This window comes from Caloenas nicobarica, chromosome 3, assembly GCF_036013445.1.
Source record: "Caloenas nicobarica isolate bCalNic1 chromosome 3, bCalNic1.hap1, whole genome shotgun sequence".
In the NCBI taxonomy this organism is placed as follows: domain Eukaryota; kingdom Metazoa; phylum Chordata; class Aves; order Columbiformes; family Columbidae; genus Caloenas; species Caloenas nicobarica.
In genome coordinates, this window is record NC_088247.1 from 89,869,818 (window position 1) to 89,890,510 (window position 20,693).

At 37.2% G+C, this 20,693-nt stretch overlaps 2 protein-coding genes across 2 annotated transcripts in view; one reads left to right on the forward strand and one right to left on the reverse strand.

The window, feature by feature from the left end:
• The window catches only part of KIF6 (kinesin family member 6), a 161,572-nt gene that overhangs the window by 33,364 nt on the left and 107,515 nt on the right, over positions 1 to 20,693 (reverse strand). Inside the window, exons 15-16 of the mRNA XM_065631980.1 lie at positions 19,797 to 19,852; positions 222 to 272 (exon numbers count right to left, since the gene is read on the reverse strand). Coding sequence (XP_065488052.1) covers positions 222 to 272; positions 19,797 to 19,852 — 107 coding nt within the window. The remainder of the gene's footprint in view (positions 1 to 221; positions 273 to 19,796; positions 19,853 to 20,693) is intronic.
• Positions 10,075 to 18,857, forward strand: LOC135986466 (adenylosuccinate lyase-like). Its single transcript, XM_065630429.1, is given in 5 exon segments — positions 10,075 to 10,134; positions 11,960 to 11,994; positions 18,302 to 18,535; positions 18,537 to 18,625; positions 18,628 to 18,857. Coding segments are annotated over 5 exon segments (648 nt in total).

Sequence of the window (20,693 nt, forward strand, 5' to 3'; positions counted from 1 at the left end):
TGCATTATTTTTCTCATCACACACAAAATCAGATGCCTTTTGAGCCAAATCTCTGGCAAAGTTCACAGGGTCCGTGTCATTTATGGTATGGACTAATGTAGACATATTATGGCAAAAAACTGTCATGGAAAATACAACCTGCCCCACAAACAGATTCAGCCCTGGGAGAGAACTTGTTGCCTCTGTTGTATCCTATTGTATCTGAAATGTTTTAATCTTACCGAGAACTGCCCTCTGAATGTGCCTCTGGGTTATTTCTCCTTTCAGATGATCTGTAAGAGACACAAAATGCAAATAGTTAGGATTTAAAATGTCAAAAATCAATGAATTTATTACTGATTCCGCACCATTTGAAATGTCTGTACTGCTGGCCAATTTAAGAGGATTTTTTTGTGACAAGTAGTTTTCTGAGCTTTCTCCTTCCCACTACTGTAAGTAAACAAGTAGGCACAATTTCGCTCTACATATCCTCAGATTTAACTTTGTCCATTAAGAAAGACTGAAAATGAAGATATTTACTGTCAAGCACTTTCATAGGATAATGATCTCCTGCTGCTAGATACAAAAGACGTCCAAGCGAAGCCAGAAGACGTACAGAATTCCAAGTATTTGTTCAAACAGACTTATAGACGCTAGCAGTGGAAATGAAATATTAGGTCATCCAGTCCACCTCTTTGCCAGTGAAGAATTGGCTCCCTACACTCTATTTTTTCCTGTTCGTCCAGCTCAGTTTTAAATATCCCATGTGCCAGAGCTTCTGCAAGTTCTACTCCTCAACAGAACTCACTGTGTAGATGTCATTGGTCTTCCATCAAAATTTTTCTTTAATTGCATTATCTCATTATTCCTAGTCAGGCTCCCATGCTCCATGTAATTCACCTTTACCCTTCTTTTATTAATTTCCTCCTTGATCTATGACACTGTTCCAGTTCACCAATTATTTCAAATGGTAATTAGATTACCACATGGGAAGCCATTATTCATAGATATTAATGGAACCAAAAAAGGAAAAACATAACCCTAAATGTGCAATTTCAGCAGTATATGTGTTCTGAGGGAAGATAGGATTATGTCTTTCAAGTTTTCAAATTAGAACAATTTCTAAGCAGAGACATGTTCATAATCTTTACTAAGCCATACATCTGGATAGCAGGGAAAGAAAAAAAAAATCCATACTGGATTCATCTTTTTTTTTTTTCTTTTCCCCAGACCTTTGATTATGTATATTAGTATGCATTTTGAATTAGAAATATCCTTTTGCTTAGAAGAGAAGACATTGGAGCAAATGAAGTCCTTAAAAGCTACTAAATGCTTAACTAGAGAATCTGAAAAAACATTTAAATTTACAAGTCACGAGAACTAGACTGTTTTATGAGCACCAAAGAACCATGAAAAATTAAACCTCTTTAGGAACTACGAGAATAATTCTTAAGTATTTAGTAGCATTGTGGAACAGGTATTATATACAATAGATTGCAGTATAACAGCCAGGTTATTTTGTTTTGAATGCTTTTAGAAAAAACAAACCAAAAAACTCTACCTACTCCTTGTCCATAAAACAGATATTGCAGATTACTATTTTTCTGCACAGGAAGTTTTATTCTTTTCAATTATTTCTATTTAAGCTAATGGATTCTTCTGTACTTAAAGTTATGTGTAAAATTAAGAAAAGCCTTCAGTTACTGAGAAACAGGTTAACTGAAAGAACTAACGTCACCTACCCCAGCTTTACCAAATAAATCCTCCATCTCAGCTGTACTAACACTCAACCAAAACCCCATTCAGTTACATAAGTTCCCAGTTTCTGTAACTACAGATAACCTACCTTGATTAATATTTTTTACCAATAAAAGCCCAGCTAAATGATCAACACTTATGCTATTTGTGCTTTGAAAGCTGTATATAGCAACTCAGCTGATGTCAATACTCAGTGAAATGTGATTAAACGTACCATTTTTTTCCCTCAATTTTATTTTTGCTATTTTGGATACTTATATCTCTGTATTCTATTGTACTGTATCACACAGGGTGCTGTTACTCACTCAATATTGAGCCATGAGACAGTTATTAAATAATTTGTAGTAATCTTGAGGTTCATCTCAATGCATTACCATTAACTTAGTTGCCTCAGAAAGCCATCTATACATGTACCTTCCTGTAATGGCTCAGAAAATACCTTTCTTAAGCACTGTGAGCTGCAAAAGGCAATGCCACTGTCATTTGAAAAAAAATGGTTCGAGTAGCAAGAACATGCTGTTCATCAAGAATCAACTGAAAATGAAGGTGACATACAAGTTCTGTATCTTGTCACTACATGGTTTTAGTAGCATTATTTCTCTTTCTTTAACCTTGCTAGTAACAGATCAGCAGAAATCAAAATGTTTTGCATACATTTGTATCAAGTGGCAATGAGGTCAACAGAAAAGCAGCAAGCCAAACAAGTCAATGAAAGCAAGATCGAACAGACAGATAACAGCTTGCAGTCAGTACAAATAAGTGGAAATGGAAGAATATGGGAACTGTTTTTTAAATTATTAAAGCCAAGAGGCTTGACTTCCAATTACCTAGAATTTACTTGCAGTACACTTGGGACAGAGAGCACAGAGGCTGCAGAAGCCCCTGCTCTTATTGCAAGGTTTGTTAGGCCAGCCAGCAGCGTGGAACTCTCCCAAATGCTCCTCCATCCCTTCGTTGTAGCCTTCGTACTATTCTGTTCCATTGCTGACATCGACCATGAAATCTCATCCTTCTTCTATTTGGAAGCTTTATGAAAGTACGAGAAGTTGGAACAAGACCACCAGTACTCAGAGGGCTATCAAAGAAAACTCATCCTTCCGTTAGAAAAAAAAAAATCTAATTTTACCATTCTTATAGCAAAATACTTTTCTTTTTCTTCTATGAATAGAAATAAAAAGGTGACATCCATTTCACATAGTCCAAACTGCCTTTTCAGGGCAGTAAAAATTGAACTTCATTTTTGCAGAAAACTTCCCAAGGAGAATCTGTGATTGTGTTACGGGAATAGTAGTCCACACAGGAATTCTGATTCAAAGGACTTGATGGTATCATAAGGCACCTGACTGTAATTCCGTACCAAGACTTAGTCAGATATGATTTAATCTTTCAATTCTCTTTAATCCAATTAGTAATTTGACAGTTTATTTAGATTTCCTGCTTTTCTTGTAGAAACTTATTTTTGACAAAACCTTAGCATTTTCTGTACATGTTTTTGATTAAAGTATTTTTTTCTGTTTTCACTACAAATACTTGTGGGGGAGAATGTTTCTGACCTGCTCTACTTTTCTGCCTCTGAGAACACCATCACTCCAATGCAAGGCTTGAAGTTTGTAAGTGACAGAAGCAGCGGATGATTCCAGCACTACTGTTGCCTGCACAGACCTTCCCATATAAACAAATGGAAGATTACAGTCTTTAGTACTGCCAGTTCTACAACATTCATAAACACAAATATTTACTCAAAGAAATATGAAGAACCACATTCTCTTAAAAATCCCCCATGCATTCTGATTCCAACAGTGTAAAGTTGTAGACAAGGTAGTGCTTAAATGTGGTTTGCAAAAATTGAATTTAAGACTTGGCAAACATCTTTCAGCATATGGCTAATTAAGTTTTCTAAAGTTTCACCAAACAAGAAGCTAAAAATAGGTCTGTAGCTGATAGCAAATAATTTTTTCCAGTAGAGTCATTCTTCATTTGGAGATAACAGTCCCAATAAAATGTTGAATGCTGCAACTCCACATGTTTTGGCAAAAAAGTAGTTTTGGGGAATTTAAGAATTCACTCAGCATGCAGCCAGCTGTCATTAAGGCTGTGATAAATCTGTTGGTTTTGGCCTGTGTTTCTGGACACATGTACCATCCTGAGGTATGGAAAAGAGATGAGCTGGTAACACAGAACTTCGGTTTTGTGACAGGAGACAAAAGCAAGGAGGGAAATAGAGAAGACAAAACCGAGTAGAGATGTCTAATTAAGACTGATATAAAGCAGAGGGAAGTATCCTATATGCTGACTAAACATGACAGAATCCATAATCTGAGTAGTATGGCTGTCCTTTAGCTTCTTGTCTTTGTGTTCCTCTGGGCTGTTTCAAGGAGCTGAAATTATATTCCAATTCATTACAGACTATGAATGCCTTGACAATACTGCATATGCTTCAGAGCAATACAAAAATGAGCATGTAACGATGTAAAAAATATTGATTTTTAAAAGTGTTTTGGTTTTGTTTGAATCCACATTACAGGTTTTAAATATTTTCTTATGTTTTGTCAGACCTTCCATATAATACTATTATAAGGTTTCAAAGACTGCTAGCTTAAAGGATAAAAACACTGAACAAACAAAGAGTACACACACAACCTTAACTCCCTCCCTTTGAGAATATTTGTTGTTATTAATGTGGACAGACCTTTTACTTGATGCAGGGTCTCTTCTGACTTAATAATTGACAGGATGGTAACATTCATCAATAACCTCTCATCTCTTGTTATTTTTTAATAGTTTGCTGGAAGAAGGAAGATGTTCAGAGTGATGGTATTTGTCTTTCCAAGTCACCAGGAGGTGTGATGGAGCCCTGTTTTCCTCGAGATGGCTGGACACCTGCCTGCCCGTGGAAATGAGTGAATGAACTCCTTATTTTGCTTTGTTTGTGCATGCAGCTTTTGGTTTACCTATTAAACTGCTTTTGTCTAAACGCATGAGTTTTCCCAGTGTTACCCTTCCAATTCGTTTCTCCATGCCACTGAGGGGGAAGGAGTGAGTGGCTGTGCTGTGCGTAGTTTCTGGCTGGGGTTAAACCAGGACAGAAAATACACAGGGTCGTTGTTTGTAATGTAATGCCCCTACATACACAGTTGGACCCAGCTATCATCCAGCTATGAAGACCTACTCAAGCCCCTGGATCTATTAAATTTGATTCATAAAGTAGCATGCATTCACTTGAGTCAGATAAGGAGTCCTGCTGAATAAGCACAAATTAAAGCTGTGTACTCCGCAAATAATCACTGAGGTAGGCTTTTAGAGACAGAGAGGAAGGTAATCACATAACTTTCATGAGCCTTGCAGAGATATATTTTTAATTGGGCTTGAGGTCAGAGTTCTAACAGATTTCAAAGGATTTCTGAAAGTAGGAGATATTGAATCTAAATGGAGAGATTTGAATGGAGTAATTTCTCAAATGGAGAATATTCAAACAGAGATAGTTATTGGAAATCTTAGAAAATGTGTTGGATACTTTTGAAAATCTGGTGCTGAAAATGTATGAGAACACAACCTAAGAAAAAAGTCTCTGACAAGAAAAGTCATGGAACAAAAAAAAAAAAAAAAAAAAAAAAATTCTGTTCTAACTCAAAATCCTACAGCACTAAGAGCAGACAAACTCTTCAGCCTTTCTCTGACCCGGAGAAATTCTGACCCTTCTTTGCAACTTTGCCCTTCTCTTACGGCAAAAACATGCCAATCAGTTCTATTAGGACAACAGGCAGGGGCAAAGTAGTCTGCACTATTAACCTGGCTCAACACTATTTCTGATGCAAATGCTCTATTATGAGATACGTGGCTGGCCAAAGTCTCACGTAACCTAAAATGTTCTAACTTTCAGAAAGCCCTCGGAGGCATTAGGAAAGAAAAAACACTATTGCAGCACTCAAAGCCTCCTGACTATAGCATACACATTTTTCAAGATATGAGATACAGCCCTCATCAGCATTAAAAATCTATTGATGACAATACTTGAGGTAACATACTGTAAAGTATAATCTGCTGCAATAGATTTCTGCCTTTTGTTCACTGAAGAAACATCTGCAGCAGTTTAAGATTTTACTGGATCTCCTTTCTCTTTTTCCTTCTCTCCTCCCTCTTTCACAAGGTTTGCTGTCAAAGGTTACTGCACCCACAGCGGAGTGGGTAGAAGCAAATGCCTGCCTGTTTTCTGGCTACTCCAGCACAGTTTGGCATTTCACTACACGCATACTGACAATTTAAGCTGGTGATAGTATCATCTAGTAAGCACTCTCTTTTGCTAGCTGTGCTGGGAAGGAAGGATTGGAGGCAGTGACTGCCAGCAAAGAGATGGGCCAGACCATTAGGAGCAAGGTAGCTCATAGTATTTAGTAGAACTCATCAGTCAGAGGCTCCAGGAAAGGCGGCAGGTTCACAATCCTGACTTCCACATGAAATCCATAGCTGCAAACCACAGTCTGAACTCAGCACATGAACAACATACTCCCATTCTTTGTAGTTTAAATATCACAGATTCAAATGCATACATTTTACTGTGATCTGGGATACTACACATTTTGAGATTACTGTTTAAAATATCTGACGGGAGCATCTTCTCTTCCCTGCCATACTCAGCTGAGACAAGCACAGTTTTGTCAACACTTTTGATACCTTCAAACATGATCTAATTTATAGACAAATCTCATGAGACAGCAGTCTCTGTCACACATTGCTATAGGATGACACTGTGTTTGACTTCAATGATAATTCCTTGAGCTACTCGATAAACGCTGTCTCCACATCTATGCATTTATTTCTAATCTCGATATTAACTCTCCTCCCCATTTCCTACATGTTCTCATTAGTTCTGGCCACATTACATCGTCCTTATTTTTCTCACAAGATGATTACTTATACTTTCTGATTGATGGGCATTACTGTAACAGTTCATTGTTTAGCCTGCATTTCCACAGCACCCTTTACCCCACATTTCTTTCTCTAATAGCCTTTCATACCTTCTGGCTGGCACAGAAGGAAAGGCTATACAGCAAAACTGTACAGAAACAGAATTTATTTTTCTGATGACAGCATTCCGAACCTCTCTCTTCCTCTAAATACAGACCATCATTGGCTGTATGAGGTGTTCCCCAGGGTCCCATTCATCTAAATGAGGGATATGCTAGCATGTACCACAGCTCCTGTTCACCTGAAGGCACAGGACTCCTTTCTGTAGAAAGCAGAGTATGGGAAGTGGTAAGTGCTCATAAATTCCTAACAGGTCACGTACACAATATTGGGTATCTAAGATAGCCAACGGAAAGCACTAAGGGACTGTGGTTCAACATCTCCTTGAAAATGGAACTCAGAACCTGGATGTTTTCTGAATTCAGAAACAAATGCTCAGACCTTTAGTCTATCATCCCAAGTCTGGCTGTCACTACCCAGCTGGTTTTTTTTTTAAGTTGAACTCAAAGCCAACCAGGCAATTTTAGCCAAGCATGGATGTTTAGTGGGAAGCACACACCAAGAGACTTCTACAGAAGGACACATTTCTTGATTCTCAACAGGTAGGAAATAGGCAGCTCAGTCAATAAAGTAGTGCTTCTGTGTGCAAAGGCAGTCTGTTATATTTCAGGAATTAAAGTGAATAGGGCTTTTTTTGTTTGTTTTTTTTGGTTTGTTTGTGTGTTTGTTTGTGTGTTTGTTTATTCTTTTTTTTTTCCTAGCTAGCTCTCCTGAATTTACATGCCTAAATTTCATGTAAGCTGTACCTTAGATGTCAGAGCGTTATTTTAGGTGTTGTCCAAAGTTAACAAATATTCTGTGCATCTATCTTCTTTTCATATACTAGAAAAGACACAGAAATGATGCACATCTGGAAACTGTTGTTCTGTTGTTTATCACATCTACTTGTTCATGAATTAAATATTAAGCTGGCCCGAAAAGCATGGCTGAAAAGCAATGCCATATGGATAAGGAATCATAATCTGTGAATTTGGTATTCTGGATGCTCATATGACTAAATGCAGCTTATCTCTTGATTATTTCTGAGAAATTAGTGGAAGAGAAAGAATAAGGAAAATAAAGTCAGAGGAACAGCTTTATATACAGCTCCTTGCCTTTTTCTTTTAATGTTCAAATTTAAGAAGCTTAAAAAACAAATGAAGGGTCTTAAAGTACAAACAGGCAATGTCAAAGACAAAGAATTTTATCCCCAAGAAGTTTTCTGGTACTAACACATTGGTCTCAGTTAATATTTTGAACAGAGAGCGAACACATCGAAGTGTAAGATGGAGATGGTTATTTCCTGTTACAATACTGCCTTCATGGCTTTGTAATTTCTATGCAACAGTCTGATGTCCAGCTTCACTTTGTGATATTTTTTTCTGGCCAGGGCTGCCCAAGAGAAAATTAGAGTTCCAGGCTTCACTATATACTTCAGATTCACAACCTTTAAAAATTTTTCTATTTTACTCAAGAAATTGCATCGGAATTGAGCTCGTATTACTGTGTGTCTTGTGGTCAGATGAGACATAGTTAGACTGATGTTAGAAATCTGGTAGATTTGACACAATTTTTTTTTTTTTTTTTTTAATTGTGGCACTGGGGCTGCTTAGATATGCTACCATGTTTTGAGGGCATGTCAAGGTTTCAGGGTGATAGAAACAAGGTCAGAGTGAGAACAGGCATGTCACTTATATTTTTAATGCTCATTTACTTGTATTATATATACCAAACTTTTGAGAAATGGTTTTTTGAATGTTAGAGACATATTAGCATCCAGTAAAATCTGAAATAGCTTCCTGTAAAGATACAGTATATATTTACTGTTGTGGATAAGCCTAGTTCAGCTTCTTGAATTGCTCATCAATTTGAAACGCAACCTGATTCTATGTATGTGGCATAATGATGTCATCAGCTCTGGACAGCCGTCTTCTGACAGCCTTAACTAAAGTGCATGAGAACATCTTCATACTACAGCTATGCTTCATTGATTGCACTCCTCTTGCAATATTCACAACCAGCCATGAATCATCGCTACATCAATAGTCCTACAAGATTTAGGAACTAGTTTGATTAGAAAAAAACAGCTATTGTATTTTAGTGCATGTAAGTATGTATGCCTGCATTGCAAGTCTGCATGAATGCTGTCCAGATGTGTAAATGAACCATAAAATCGTATGAAAAACAATTTTCTATTTCTGTGCTCCTGAAGGGGTATCATCCTTTGACAATGCTACTTGGAATGAGCTAAGGTGTACCCCTCTACAGTTTGAAGGTTTGATTCTTCACTCATAACCTCTCAGCTCATCCAGTACTAAAGACAGACATGATCAAGGAAAGCTTTTTGTATGAAAGATGGTACAATTAAAAAAAACCCACACTGTAATATAGCATTAACTATCATCTAGCATATTTTCTTTAAAAAAATCCCAAATTTAAAGGAGTGACTTAAGAACTTATTAGCCTAATAAAAGAGCAAATGCAGCATAGCAATCCAGCAATGATTATCCATTTTCAGTCTGTAGACAGCCTACAAGCAGAAAATCTGTCACCGAGAGGTAGTTTTCCAAGTTTATAGTCATGGAAGTTCATAGCTTAATTAAGTCAAATGAGCTTGGTCCATTTGCTTTTAGTCATTCTAGTGAAAACCTTAAGTAAAAAGTGTTTACTTGGCTTCCTCCTGACCATAACTTTTTCCCCTGAAAATACTTCTGTTTCTAAAGAACAGAACATCATTTGTAATAATTAGACAACGAAAAATTTTCCTACATATGTAGATTCCAACACAGATCCAAAGAAAACATTAACATCTTAGGCCTGGAGTGACTGTTACACTAAAAATGTTCCTCTGTTTAAAGAATAGCACATCAGGGGAGCATAACAGAGCTGTTCAAATGAATTCATTCAGTTTGGTCTTTTCTGAATAAGTCATTTGACAAGTTGTGTTTTCTCATTCTAAGGACCCATTCAGCCTATGCACTGTCACCCAGGGGCATTGCCTATTGTTTAAAAGTAAAACCAAACATATGTAAGCTACTCTGAAACAATGGACAATATTTAGCATTGGCATAAACATATGCATTGCCCCCTGAAGCCAAAACACTTGTACCTTCCAAAAAAATTTTCCTGAGTGCTCCTGCAAAGATGATTTTATATTACCGAAGATGGTATCCTGTTTTTATAGGAAGAAGCAGAAAAAGGAGAAAGGCTGCCACAAAGCTGCTGCTGGGGTTCCCTGGTTCTCTTGTCAGTCTCAGCTCTAACAGAGCAGGGAAGAAAAATCCTACACTAACTAAGGACAGAGAGATTGTCTTGTCCGACAGTTGCCCAAGCATGACGCAGCAGGGGTCCATCGGTGGAACAGACAGCTCTGGTACAGCTGCACCAGTCCAGGTATACATCTGAAGCGAGACAAGAGTTAGACCTATAATATTTACATTGCCTACAGTAAATGTAACAAAGATGGATTGTCTCTCCTGATTTCAGAAAGGCACAGTAATGCTTTATGGGCTGTTATAATTGAGTTTATGTTCTTGTCTGTTTTTTTCTCCTTGTTTGTACATATTACTATCATTTTTCTGAGGACCCTCACTCAGCTAAAAGTATTACTTTATTATTAATTGCTTAATCATAGGGTGTTAAGAATTACACTAAGCAAGTGTGACCGCATTATTCCAACACAATGTGAGCCCTGCTCACATTGCAGTGACTTCTGAGATTCTAAGCACAAATTCTCATGTAAATGAAAAATATTATTTGCTGTTACAAACAAGGCAGTTAATTGATTACTCTGACTCACCATGAACACTGTGAAGAAACAAAAAATTTAGTAACGTGAACCTTTCACTAAACTGTTAGCAAGCAAGAAAAATATCTTTCTGTCACTCTGCTTTATCTTATGCATAAACTGGCTGCTCCTAGAACAAGAAAATAGTTGCGGAAACTTTCATCACAGCGCTGAGTCTGCCCAAAAATGGTAGCAACCAGTTACCATTTTGCAGTTATATGGCAGGTCTGTGTGAAATGCATGACATCCATTCTGCGATACAGCACCTTGTGGGAGATCTTATGAAAGATGCTGTGAGAGGTCACAGCATTTTTGCATTGTGTTCTACAGATCCCTGGCTAAACTGAGCCACAGAAATCATGCCTGAAGTGAGTTCAGCATCAGTAGAAAAAGAACCTTAACAGAATCAGGGTGAAAGTAAACTGTATTTCATCACAGAAAGAAGGAAATAAGTTAAAATGGAAGGAGTTGTAACCAAACAGAAAAATAAGGTGGAGCATCCTGCAAAGTAAATCACATTTCTAACGGAGAACAAACTAGAGATGGTGATGAGGTGGTTAAGAAAATAAAACCTGCAGAATCTCAGCTGGTTTTCTGTGTTTTCAATTCCATGCTTCCAAAAATCAAAATGTAACATTTAAAAAATAAATTCCAAAACTGCAGTCACGATGGCACGATGATTAGATATTTATCCAAAACAAACACACATAGGAATTATGTTTTTTCAGCATTAGGTTGCAAAACAATTGGGCCAAGAAATTAAGGAGAAAGAATCTGAAGACCATGTCAGCCATGCTGAATGGCTTCAGCTTTAACAGCTACTGCTATTTTTGGTGGACATATAAACATGCCTCCTTGATTACAAAACTTCTTTGATACTGACCTGGAGATCAGAAACAGGCTGGGGCTTCCAGGCACTGGGCCACAGTGAACAACAACCCAGCTGGGAAATTACAGCTGGGGACTGTTTGTCCCCATGGCCTGTTTTCTCTTCTGTTTTTCTCACAGATGGCTGCAGGTTTTGCAGAGCTAATGTGCTTTGTTATGTTAGTCATAAGTGACATCTCTTGGGAGTAAACAGCATAGTTACACACCCGAGATTAAATATGGTAGAAATACCACTTGTGTTACTTTTTCTGAAAAAACTCTCATGTCCTGAGGCCAAGATTAACTCCGTTAAGTGGCAGAGGACATCTGCAACATGCAGGCAGCTTCCCAGGAGAGGAGAAATTGGTGGAGACTAAGTGTATTTATGTTTTATGTATATCTATATACACATATATATATATATATATCCCCTGTGCCGGAACAGAAGTGGTGAAGCAGCAGGCAGGCAACCTTTTTTGTTTCAGAGGGATTCAAGTCTGCACTGATGTGTACTTGCCAAATCTCCCCTTTCTCATGGTAAATTACTGCTTCACCTTGTTCTAGATCACTGACTTGGCTGTTCATCTGGAATTTCTCAGGTACTGAGCAGTGCAGCTGGGGGACCAGCTGCCTGGCAGCTGGAAATCCTGGACACATAAATCATTGTACATGCAGAATGCATGTAGAGTGACACAGAGCCAGTTTTGTAGAAGTCATCTGGGCACACACAGTATTTTTGACACCTATAGGATGTGCTGGATGGGTTGCACAGCCTGTGCTGTGCAGGTGCCCAGTTGCATGCACTCAGCATATCCTGAGCATGTCAGATTCAGTGCACTGCTCAGATTTCTGTCTGAGAAGGAAATCTGGAATCCTTAGTTTTTTAATGTCAGGCATTGATGGATATGTTAATGTTTGGTTCTCAGGGAGCTTTCCACATCTAGAATGGACTCTGATGAAAGAACAAGATAAATAGCAAATAGAAAATTTCCTTGCTGTTCCTTCAAGTTATACCTTTTGTGACACAGAACTCAGTGTAATGTTTAAGGGCGGTACACATCACTTCCATCGGGTGAAACACTTGCTTGTAAATAAGAAAAAGCACTTGAAAGACCACATGTGATACCTGTTGTATCATTCCTGATTATGAGGAATGAGAAAACATTTAAAGGTAACCACCTTTTAAATAGAGGACAGTGCTAAAGTGGCTGGCTGAGCTCACAACAATGGATTGCTCTCAACATCAGAAGGCAGCTGAGCAGCCTCAGTGGCATAAAGTTTGCTGAAACTGTGGATGCAGTTCAAGGAGCCAACTTTGGAGACACTGGACTATATTGCAATATATTTTATACTATAAGTGGTATTATTTGTTTGTTTGAAACAATTACTACCATACCTAATGCTTGTTGCCTTTTATCAACTAAAACAATAAAGTCAAACATGGAAATATTTCCAGAATTTGCTTTTCAATCCTTACACAAGCAGAACTCAAACTGACCTCAGCTACAGTTTTTCTTGAGTGAGAATTTCAAGATTTCACGTTCCATGGACTTTAAAGGTCTCTGCTGGGAACAGCAATTCATACTAAGCTACCTGAAGAATGAAACACTGTGGAATGATATTACTGAGTTATCTGTTCATTAAATCTGCATACTGAATTCATTTATTTATGGGTTGTTTGCATCTCATTTGAACCAGATTTGCCTGTGGAATGTAACGTTTCTTGAAGTTTCTCAATCCCTTTTTAAGCCCAATCTTGCCATTTTTCTTCTGCACTAGTCATTTCCAGTAAAATTCACTGAGCATGTACATCAGATATGTCTGTGTAAGTACTTGATACTTTCTGGAATTAAACTGGAACAGTGAATTATACTAATCAGCAGCTATGAAGTCTCAGTGTTTATTTCCACAAAAGAATAAGTATCTCAGAATATTACACTGAAGAATGGAATGCATTTCAAAGCATGGTAATTTCTCTCTTATTATAGCCTCACTTCATTCATGTCAGAAACAATATCCAGTAAGCTAATGTCTCTGATTCAGAACATTTATGTTAATACAAAATCAATAGATAATACTACCAATACTATTGATCTTTAAGAAAGCAACATTTTGATTAATTTTCTTTTGATATAGTAAATCATCACAACAGTTTCATTTCATTTAGGTTCAATGTAAAGCATGAAAATTTTCTTCAACAGAAAAATTCTGTCCTTCCTAAGTACGTATACTTCTTCAGCAAAAGTTTAAAAAATGCTTTTTGCTGGTACATGACTTCTCTCAGTTCTTTCAGTCTATATAACCGCGACCTAAAATATGCATCACATTCCTAATATCATCCTTGGGATTCTAGTTCTTAACTAACCTATTCTTCTTTTTCAACGTAATTTATTGCCTGTATGTGAAGCTAAAACCATGTAGATATACAATGTAGCCAACAAAGTGTTCTCAGACCACCTCTGCATGAGAAACATCACTTCCTCTTATTTAATTTCTTATCAATGCAAAAAGGTTGCTATCAGGTCCTTCATAAAGTTGTGCACATGTAAAGAAAAACCTTGCACAAAATATTCTTACTTTGGAGTTTAAAAGTAGGGCTACTTGGCTTATCTCCATGGGGAGGTAGAGTCATCATAACAAAAGATTTTTTTATGTATACATCCATAAAGTCTTGCACATAGAGAAAAAGGTGATTATAAATTCAGGTTTTACAATATTTAGGGTCTGATTAGGTTTTACATCTAACTTTGCATTCACAGAAATAGCAGCGTGAGGTACAAGGCAGTGAATCAGAATCAATATTATCCTTGAGCACTGCAAAGTCTTGTCCCCACTCTCCTCCAGTCCTCTTCATTTCAGTGTAGCACTCCATTAACTGTGATACATAAGGTCACTCATTTGAATAATTTGCAAGCAAATTAAAGGAAGACTTTTCAATAACCTAGCTTTGCAATACTAGGACTTGCTCTCACTGAAGATTAAAATTGGCTTTGGTATCCTATGATCTTGTACACTAAAATCAAAGCTTGAAATGAGGCAGAGCAGTGCAATATCTCAGCATTCTTGTGGGCATAGCTGCATCATCAGCATCATGTGCACATAATCCACCCACTTACCCTTTTTCGTTCCAAGAGTGCCTGTTTCCTCACACAGTTATTACTCCCACATGAGTTTGCCCTTCCTCTCCCAGCTTCAATCATAATGTTAGCTGATTTCTGGACAGACTAAAAACAACAGCTGCTTCCCTTTGGGCATTAAATACCATTTAGTTTGCTTTTTTTCCTTTAGGAAAAGACCAAATCTAATAGTGATATAAATACCCCAAGTTGACAGACATTTTAGGGATGAACTGGAAATCTTTACTAATCTTAAATGCATCTAAGCCATAGCACATTCTTGTATATAGGCAACTTTTTAGTCACTAAATTCTGAATGATATCTGTTTAAGTTACACCAAAACCAGTATTTTCAATTCTCCCAACTCTAATTTGCTCTGTGATCAATGTCATAGCAGTTGAACTTTTTTCTTGTTCTTTAATGCTTTGCAGTTTGTTCAGATGTAGACTTCTCCTTACTGTCAGAGTCCTTTCATAGAGAATGTCCTTGTAATGGTGTAAAACTGCCTTATTGATAACAGTATCCTAGAAACAAAACTCCTGCTAAGCCTGATAAGCAGAGAGGTTTTGACTTCAGAGGTTTTGTCTTTTTTTTCTCACCACCCAGCTCTATTTTAATTGGAAAGAAATTAAATTAATTTTCTCCAACTTCAGTCTGTTTTGCCCCTGATGGTAACTGGTAAGTGGTGTCCCCATCTTTATCTTGACCCATGAGCTTTTTCTTCTTACTTTCTCCATCTGTTCTGCTAAGTAAGGGGAGTGAGAGAGCAGCTGGTTAGGCACCTGGCAGCCAGCCAAGGCTGACCCATCACGATGTGCTAGGAACAATCATTCAATTTTTTGCTAGAAGAAATTCTGTATCTTCACTATCCTGAAATTAAATCCTTGGTTTCAGCATCAAATTTTCCTCACCAGGTCTTCTTCTGTAATACCAAAAGGATCTATAGTTCTTGGCAGAGACCCTAACTCTTTGAAAATGATACAATACAAAAACACTTGCAGTGAGACAGCGTGTTTTTTCACTTTTTTTTTTTTTTTTTAAGCTAGTGAAACACACATTTTTAAGTTTCTTAATGTTGGACTAGGAAGGCAAAAATTTACTTGTACATCAATGCTGGCCCACTTTTCACTTCTGCTCTGGTTAGTGAGTTCTCATTAGCTCCCTGACCTCTCAGTTAATTTTTTTCCAGTTGTACTCATGTTGTTTTTCTGTATTTGTCTTTTAAAGTCCAGTCCTTGGATACGTTCTCCAGTCATGTGTAAACAATTCTGAATAGTTCACTCAAACCAATCCAGACACGTCTACATGTTCAGAACCCATACTTCATCTCCCTGCCTTTTGATGGTGTATTTATGCAGCATTTTTTTTTTAAGTATCAGAAAAAGACAATTTTTATCCTACAATAAAATAGGACATAATCGTGAAAATTAAGCATTATGAAAAATCTAAGACATTCATATTATTTTCCACAAAAACAATTTTAAAATCTCTGCGTTCTCTGCAGTGCTATTAAACACAAAAGGAGAGAGAATCCAGGAATATGTGGTATAGTAGCAAAGAGGCCTGCTAGCCACAATATATCATTTCTGATACTATAATCACTCTACACTTAAACTCCAGCTTACATCTAGACATTGTTTTCCTTAATCTTTTTATGCAAGCAATAACACCAGCAAAAGCCTAACCTGAAAATCTTACTGCAAATTCTTTTTCCAGCTTAAGCTTCCTGATGTTTTTGAAATGCTAGTGTAATTGAGAAGTGGTTAGAGTATTTTGTGTACTTTTTACTGCAAAACACTAACATTTCCAAAGTCAGAAAGAAAGGGAATTTATGACATAAAAGTTACAGCCAGCTCTGTTGCTGTCTCAAAGTATGATCGGACTGCATGAAATGGGCACTAGGGCCTCTGTGGTGCATAGTTTTATACTATTAAGTGTAGCTTAGAAACAACAGAAACTGATATTGATGGGATCTGTTCTTGATTGTGCACAACAAGGCAGCCAGGAATGCTTAAGGAAGCCGAAACAACAATAAAAGTAAATTAAAATCTAGTTGCAGGCCACAGATGACTCTTATTTCTCCTACCACATTTTCAGTAAAAATTTGGCAGGTTAGTAACCTCACTTAGCATCCATAATGGTCTTTTGAGTATGTATGCTACAATGAGACAGATTTCACTGAAAAATTGTTTCAAGCTGCTAAACTATATAAACTAGTGTAATTGCATTGGCTAAATTAAATAAGCCAGAAAGTGCCATACTGGATGTAAGATCGAATAGTTTTTAGAGAGGTGCTAATAGGTAGATTAACAACTATGATGAAAACAATGCTGGATAGGAAAAAAGGATCTATGAATAAAATGTAGTACTTATATTAACCAGAGTGCTAATTTTCACATGATGCATAAAGTTACACAGACAGAATTGAAGGAAGGACTGTACAATATGATCCCTCTCAAGCCTCAGACATCAGTGTTCAAAAACCATCCACAAAGCAGTGTACATCTGCACAGATCAGCATACAGATAGCTATAAAAGGATACAACATGGATAGAATCTCTTTCTTATATAGTAGGATTATAGTATGAACTAAATGAAAAGGCCATTTTTCCATTTTACTACCAAATTAAAAAAAGGGGAGAGTAACAAAATTAATTTTCAATTTGAGAACACTTTACTTGCAACTGCACTTTATAAACCCAAACAAAACCAAAATGTGTAATTTTGTGCAATTTGTCTTAGAACTATTGAGACATTTCTAGTTTGATTCTTAAAGGTGCTTTGCAATATTCATGTGGCTTACAAGCTATTATAATTTCCTATAGGAGGCATAAAAGCATTGTCAAGTTCAGCACAATACTACTAACTTTTCATACAGCTGATTGTTTTGTTCAAGGGATCAGTTTGGTTTTTTAGGTTACATATACATATGAATATGCACTCAGATTTTTGTATCATTCATGTTCCCCAAATATACTCCTGTTTCACTTCTAGCACTTAACCAAAACCAAATTTTAAACCAGATGCTTTTAATTGCAGCAAAATCCATACTCTACTGCACTACAGCTATCAGAAGTTTTGCCCAACTTACTGGGGAAAAACCCACAGCAATTCAGTCCAAACCAAGAATTTCTTTTAGATTTTGCTGGGATCCACGGAAACAGTCTTGAGAGGCTACATCTACATTGCTGTGCTACATTTTTTTCTGAGAGCTGCCATAGTAGACTGCTGGAAATCACAAGGAACTTATAGACCACACAAGTCTTGTCCCAACATGACACTACAAGTGGTACCTTCAGGACTGGCATGTGTCCCACCACTTGTACTGTCTCTCACACCGTCCAAACATTTGCTCTCTCCCTAAAACATTTGCAACAGCTATAAGGCAGCTGCTAGGCTCCTGTCTTCAAGTTGCAGCCCCAGGCACTGCGGAAGATGTGCTTGTGTGTGGCTTCACTGCTGGTGTTCAGTATGCATGCTCCAAAATGGATTTCACCTTCAGCAAGAGAAAGAAGTCTAACTTTGTGCTTTCTTTGGCTCTACTTCATTTAGGCCACAAAATGTCTTGGACTTATCAAAGAGTAAAATCTAGGAGAAAGAATTAAAGCAGGACAATGTGGACTTCAAGATGGCAGCAGAAAAAAGACGTATCCTGATGTGATGGCTCATGTGCACCTGTGCACACCACTGCACAAACACTGCAGGTGTTATTCACCTTGGAGGTGCTTCCTGTTGCTCAGTGAATAACATGCATTGTCCTCCACAGTAACTTTAAACTGCTTTTCCAAGTTTACCAGGCGAAAAAGCCAACTCGGCAGGATTTAAGTGAGCTTATATGGACACTGGACTGACTCATAGTTGCAAGATGGATATTAAAATTCTACTTGCATGGGCCAATCTGTGGATATCCATGCACGAGTTCTGTACTGACATTTATGTTCTGGCCAGTCTGAAGGAGACAAATGAGCCTACTGAAAGAAGGCAGGTTGATTCAAGTGTCATGTCCTGCAGAAATAACCCAGTGTTCAGAAAACAGCTGCAGCAGGGCTCAGCACCTGATGCCTCTGGTTCTGGGTCATTTCCAAACATCCCTTGTGCTGGGGTTTGAAAACACAGTGCCAACATGGCTGAGGCTTTCTGCATAGCTGACATAACTTTAAATATACTGCATAATATCTCTGAGGGACTTGTGGTGTACCAAAACGTGACTGGGCGGGGAATCTGGCAGTAGCTACCATTCATGACCACAGAGAATATAATCATGACTCTGGTGAAAGTTCAGAGTACTTGTCAGGAGTTCCACGAGATTTTTTTGCCCTTTCCCAGAATTCAACTGCTCTTATAAGACAAAAAGTGATGATAATGACTTCACTGTCCATGTCTGTGCTGATGCCACCCAAAGAGGAAATAGAGAGAAACTAAGAGCAAGGTCTACACCACTGGACCAGCGTGCCAAATTACATTTAAATCTAGTCCCTCACAGCCTGTATCTGGAAGCTTGAAGAGACTTGTTTCACCCGAATGTGTGCATACAGAAAAACATGGACCTGGTCTCCAAGGACTTCAGCGGTACAGGACAAAACTGCGTTTTGCATCTGACAGAGCTTAGATAGCCAATTTTTAGGAAAGGAGCTACAGACTTGGAAGCAGCAGGACTCAGAATTCAACTAGGGACATATCAAAGGCTGCTAGGAAGATCAGATAAGACCTAGCTTGGGGTTTAATGTATCTATAGGTGGGTTTTGGCTTTGAACAATCTGAAACCAGAAGCCAAGCACATGCTGTTGAGACCCTCAAGGGAAAAAATGACAAAGCACTCCAGAAAACTGAGGCACTCCTCAGAATTGCTCTAATTAATCTGCACAAAGGAAGTGCAGAGGGGTAATTCAACAATGAAATATCCTTTTATCAGAAGCTATATAAATTAATAGATAAATACAATGTTTAATCTATAGATATTACAATTTGAAATGATAGCTTTGGATCCTTTTATCCCCCCCAAAAATTCAGAAAATCCAATGTTAACATGTTAACTTCTTTTGATAAATTTCAGACAACCTGTCAAGTAAAGAAGGGAACTGTTTTTCACATTACGGCATTTGAAATAATAAAAAAATTGTACATAAAATTATTACTGCTATCATCAGCTAATGATTTACCTTGTTGTAAATCTTAGTAAGGCATTTACTTTTTTTTTTTTTAAGAAACTAGAATCTCTTCTAATATCCTTTGAATGCTGTGATTTCATCAGCTAAAAGGTAAAATGAAGCTAAAATGTACTCACTTATTTTACTTCTCACTTCATTTAATTTTTCTCCAAGGCATTTAGCTTCAGCAAACCTGTCAATGCAAACATAGTGACACAAAATTATTCTAAAGAACAACTAGTTAAGCTAGTTCTTCCCAATAAAATACAGAATTACTCAGGACTACTTTTTGATTTGTAAGTAGACGTAGTTGGAAACAATTTTCCATCAGAAAAGATTGTCCAATCTAAAAGAAATCATGCAACACATAGGTTTACCAGACAGACAAAACAAATGTATTTAACTTTCTAAATTAAAAAAATTGTGTTATTTCAATTATAACAATTGGATTTTCTTAGATATTCATTCATATTACACTGCAATATTAATTTTAATATGCTACATTACTCGCAATGTTTTAACATTCAGTTATATAAAAGAAAAAAACCAAGCAAAGTCAAAACAAAATATCTGAAATTGTTAGACCTTCTGCTCACCAGGAATTCTCAAATTTCAGCCTCTAATTTGCATATTGCTGATGATCGCTCTTTGTGCTGTGTGAAAATGTACAGCCCAGTCACTAAGAAACCTCTCAAATAGAAATATAAGAAAGTGTGACAAAACTATATTATTTTGTTCTTCTACAGATTGTCCTTATTTGAATTCAGACTTTCAGATGATATTCAGCTACTGCTCAAATACTGATAAAAGCCCAAACCACCCACATAGATACACGCGAATAGCAAGCAAGAAGCAGGTTGAGAAGGATGGAAACAAATCAATGAACCAGGCTTTGGAAACTCTCTTTTTGCAGTATGCAAATAGCTTGACCTCAAATGAAAAATGGAAATGAGGAAATGGGAAATTTCCACCAGGTATATTTCTAAACTAATTCACTGACCACTTCCTCATTTTATCCAAATAATCAAATCTTC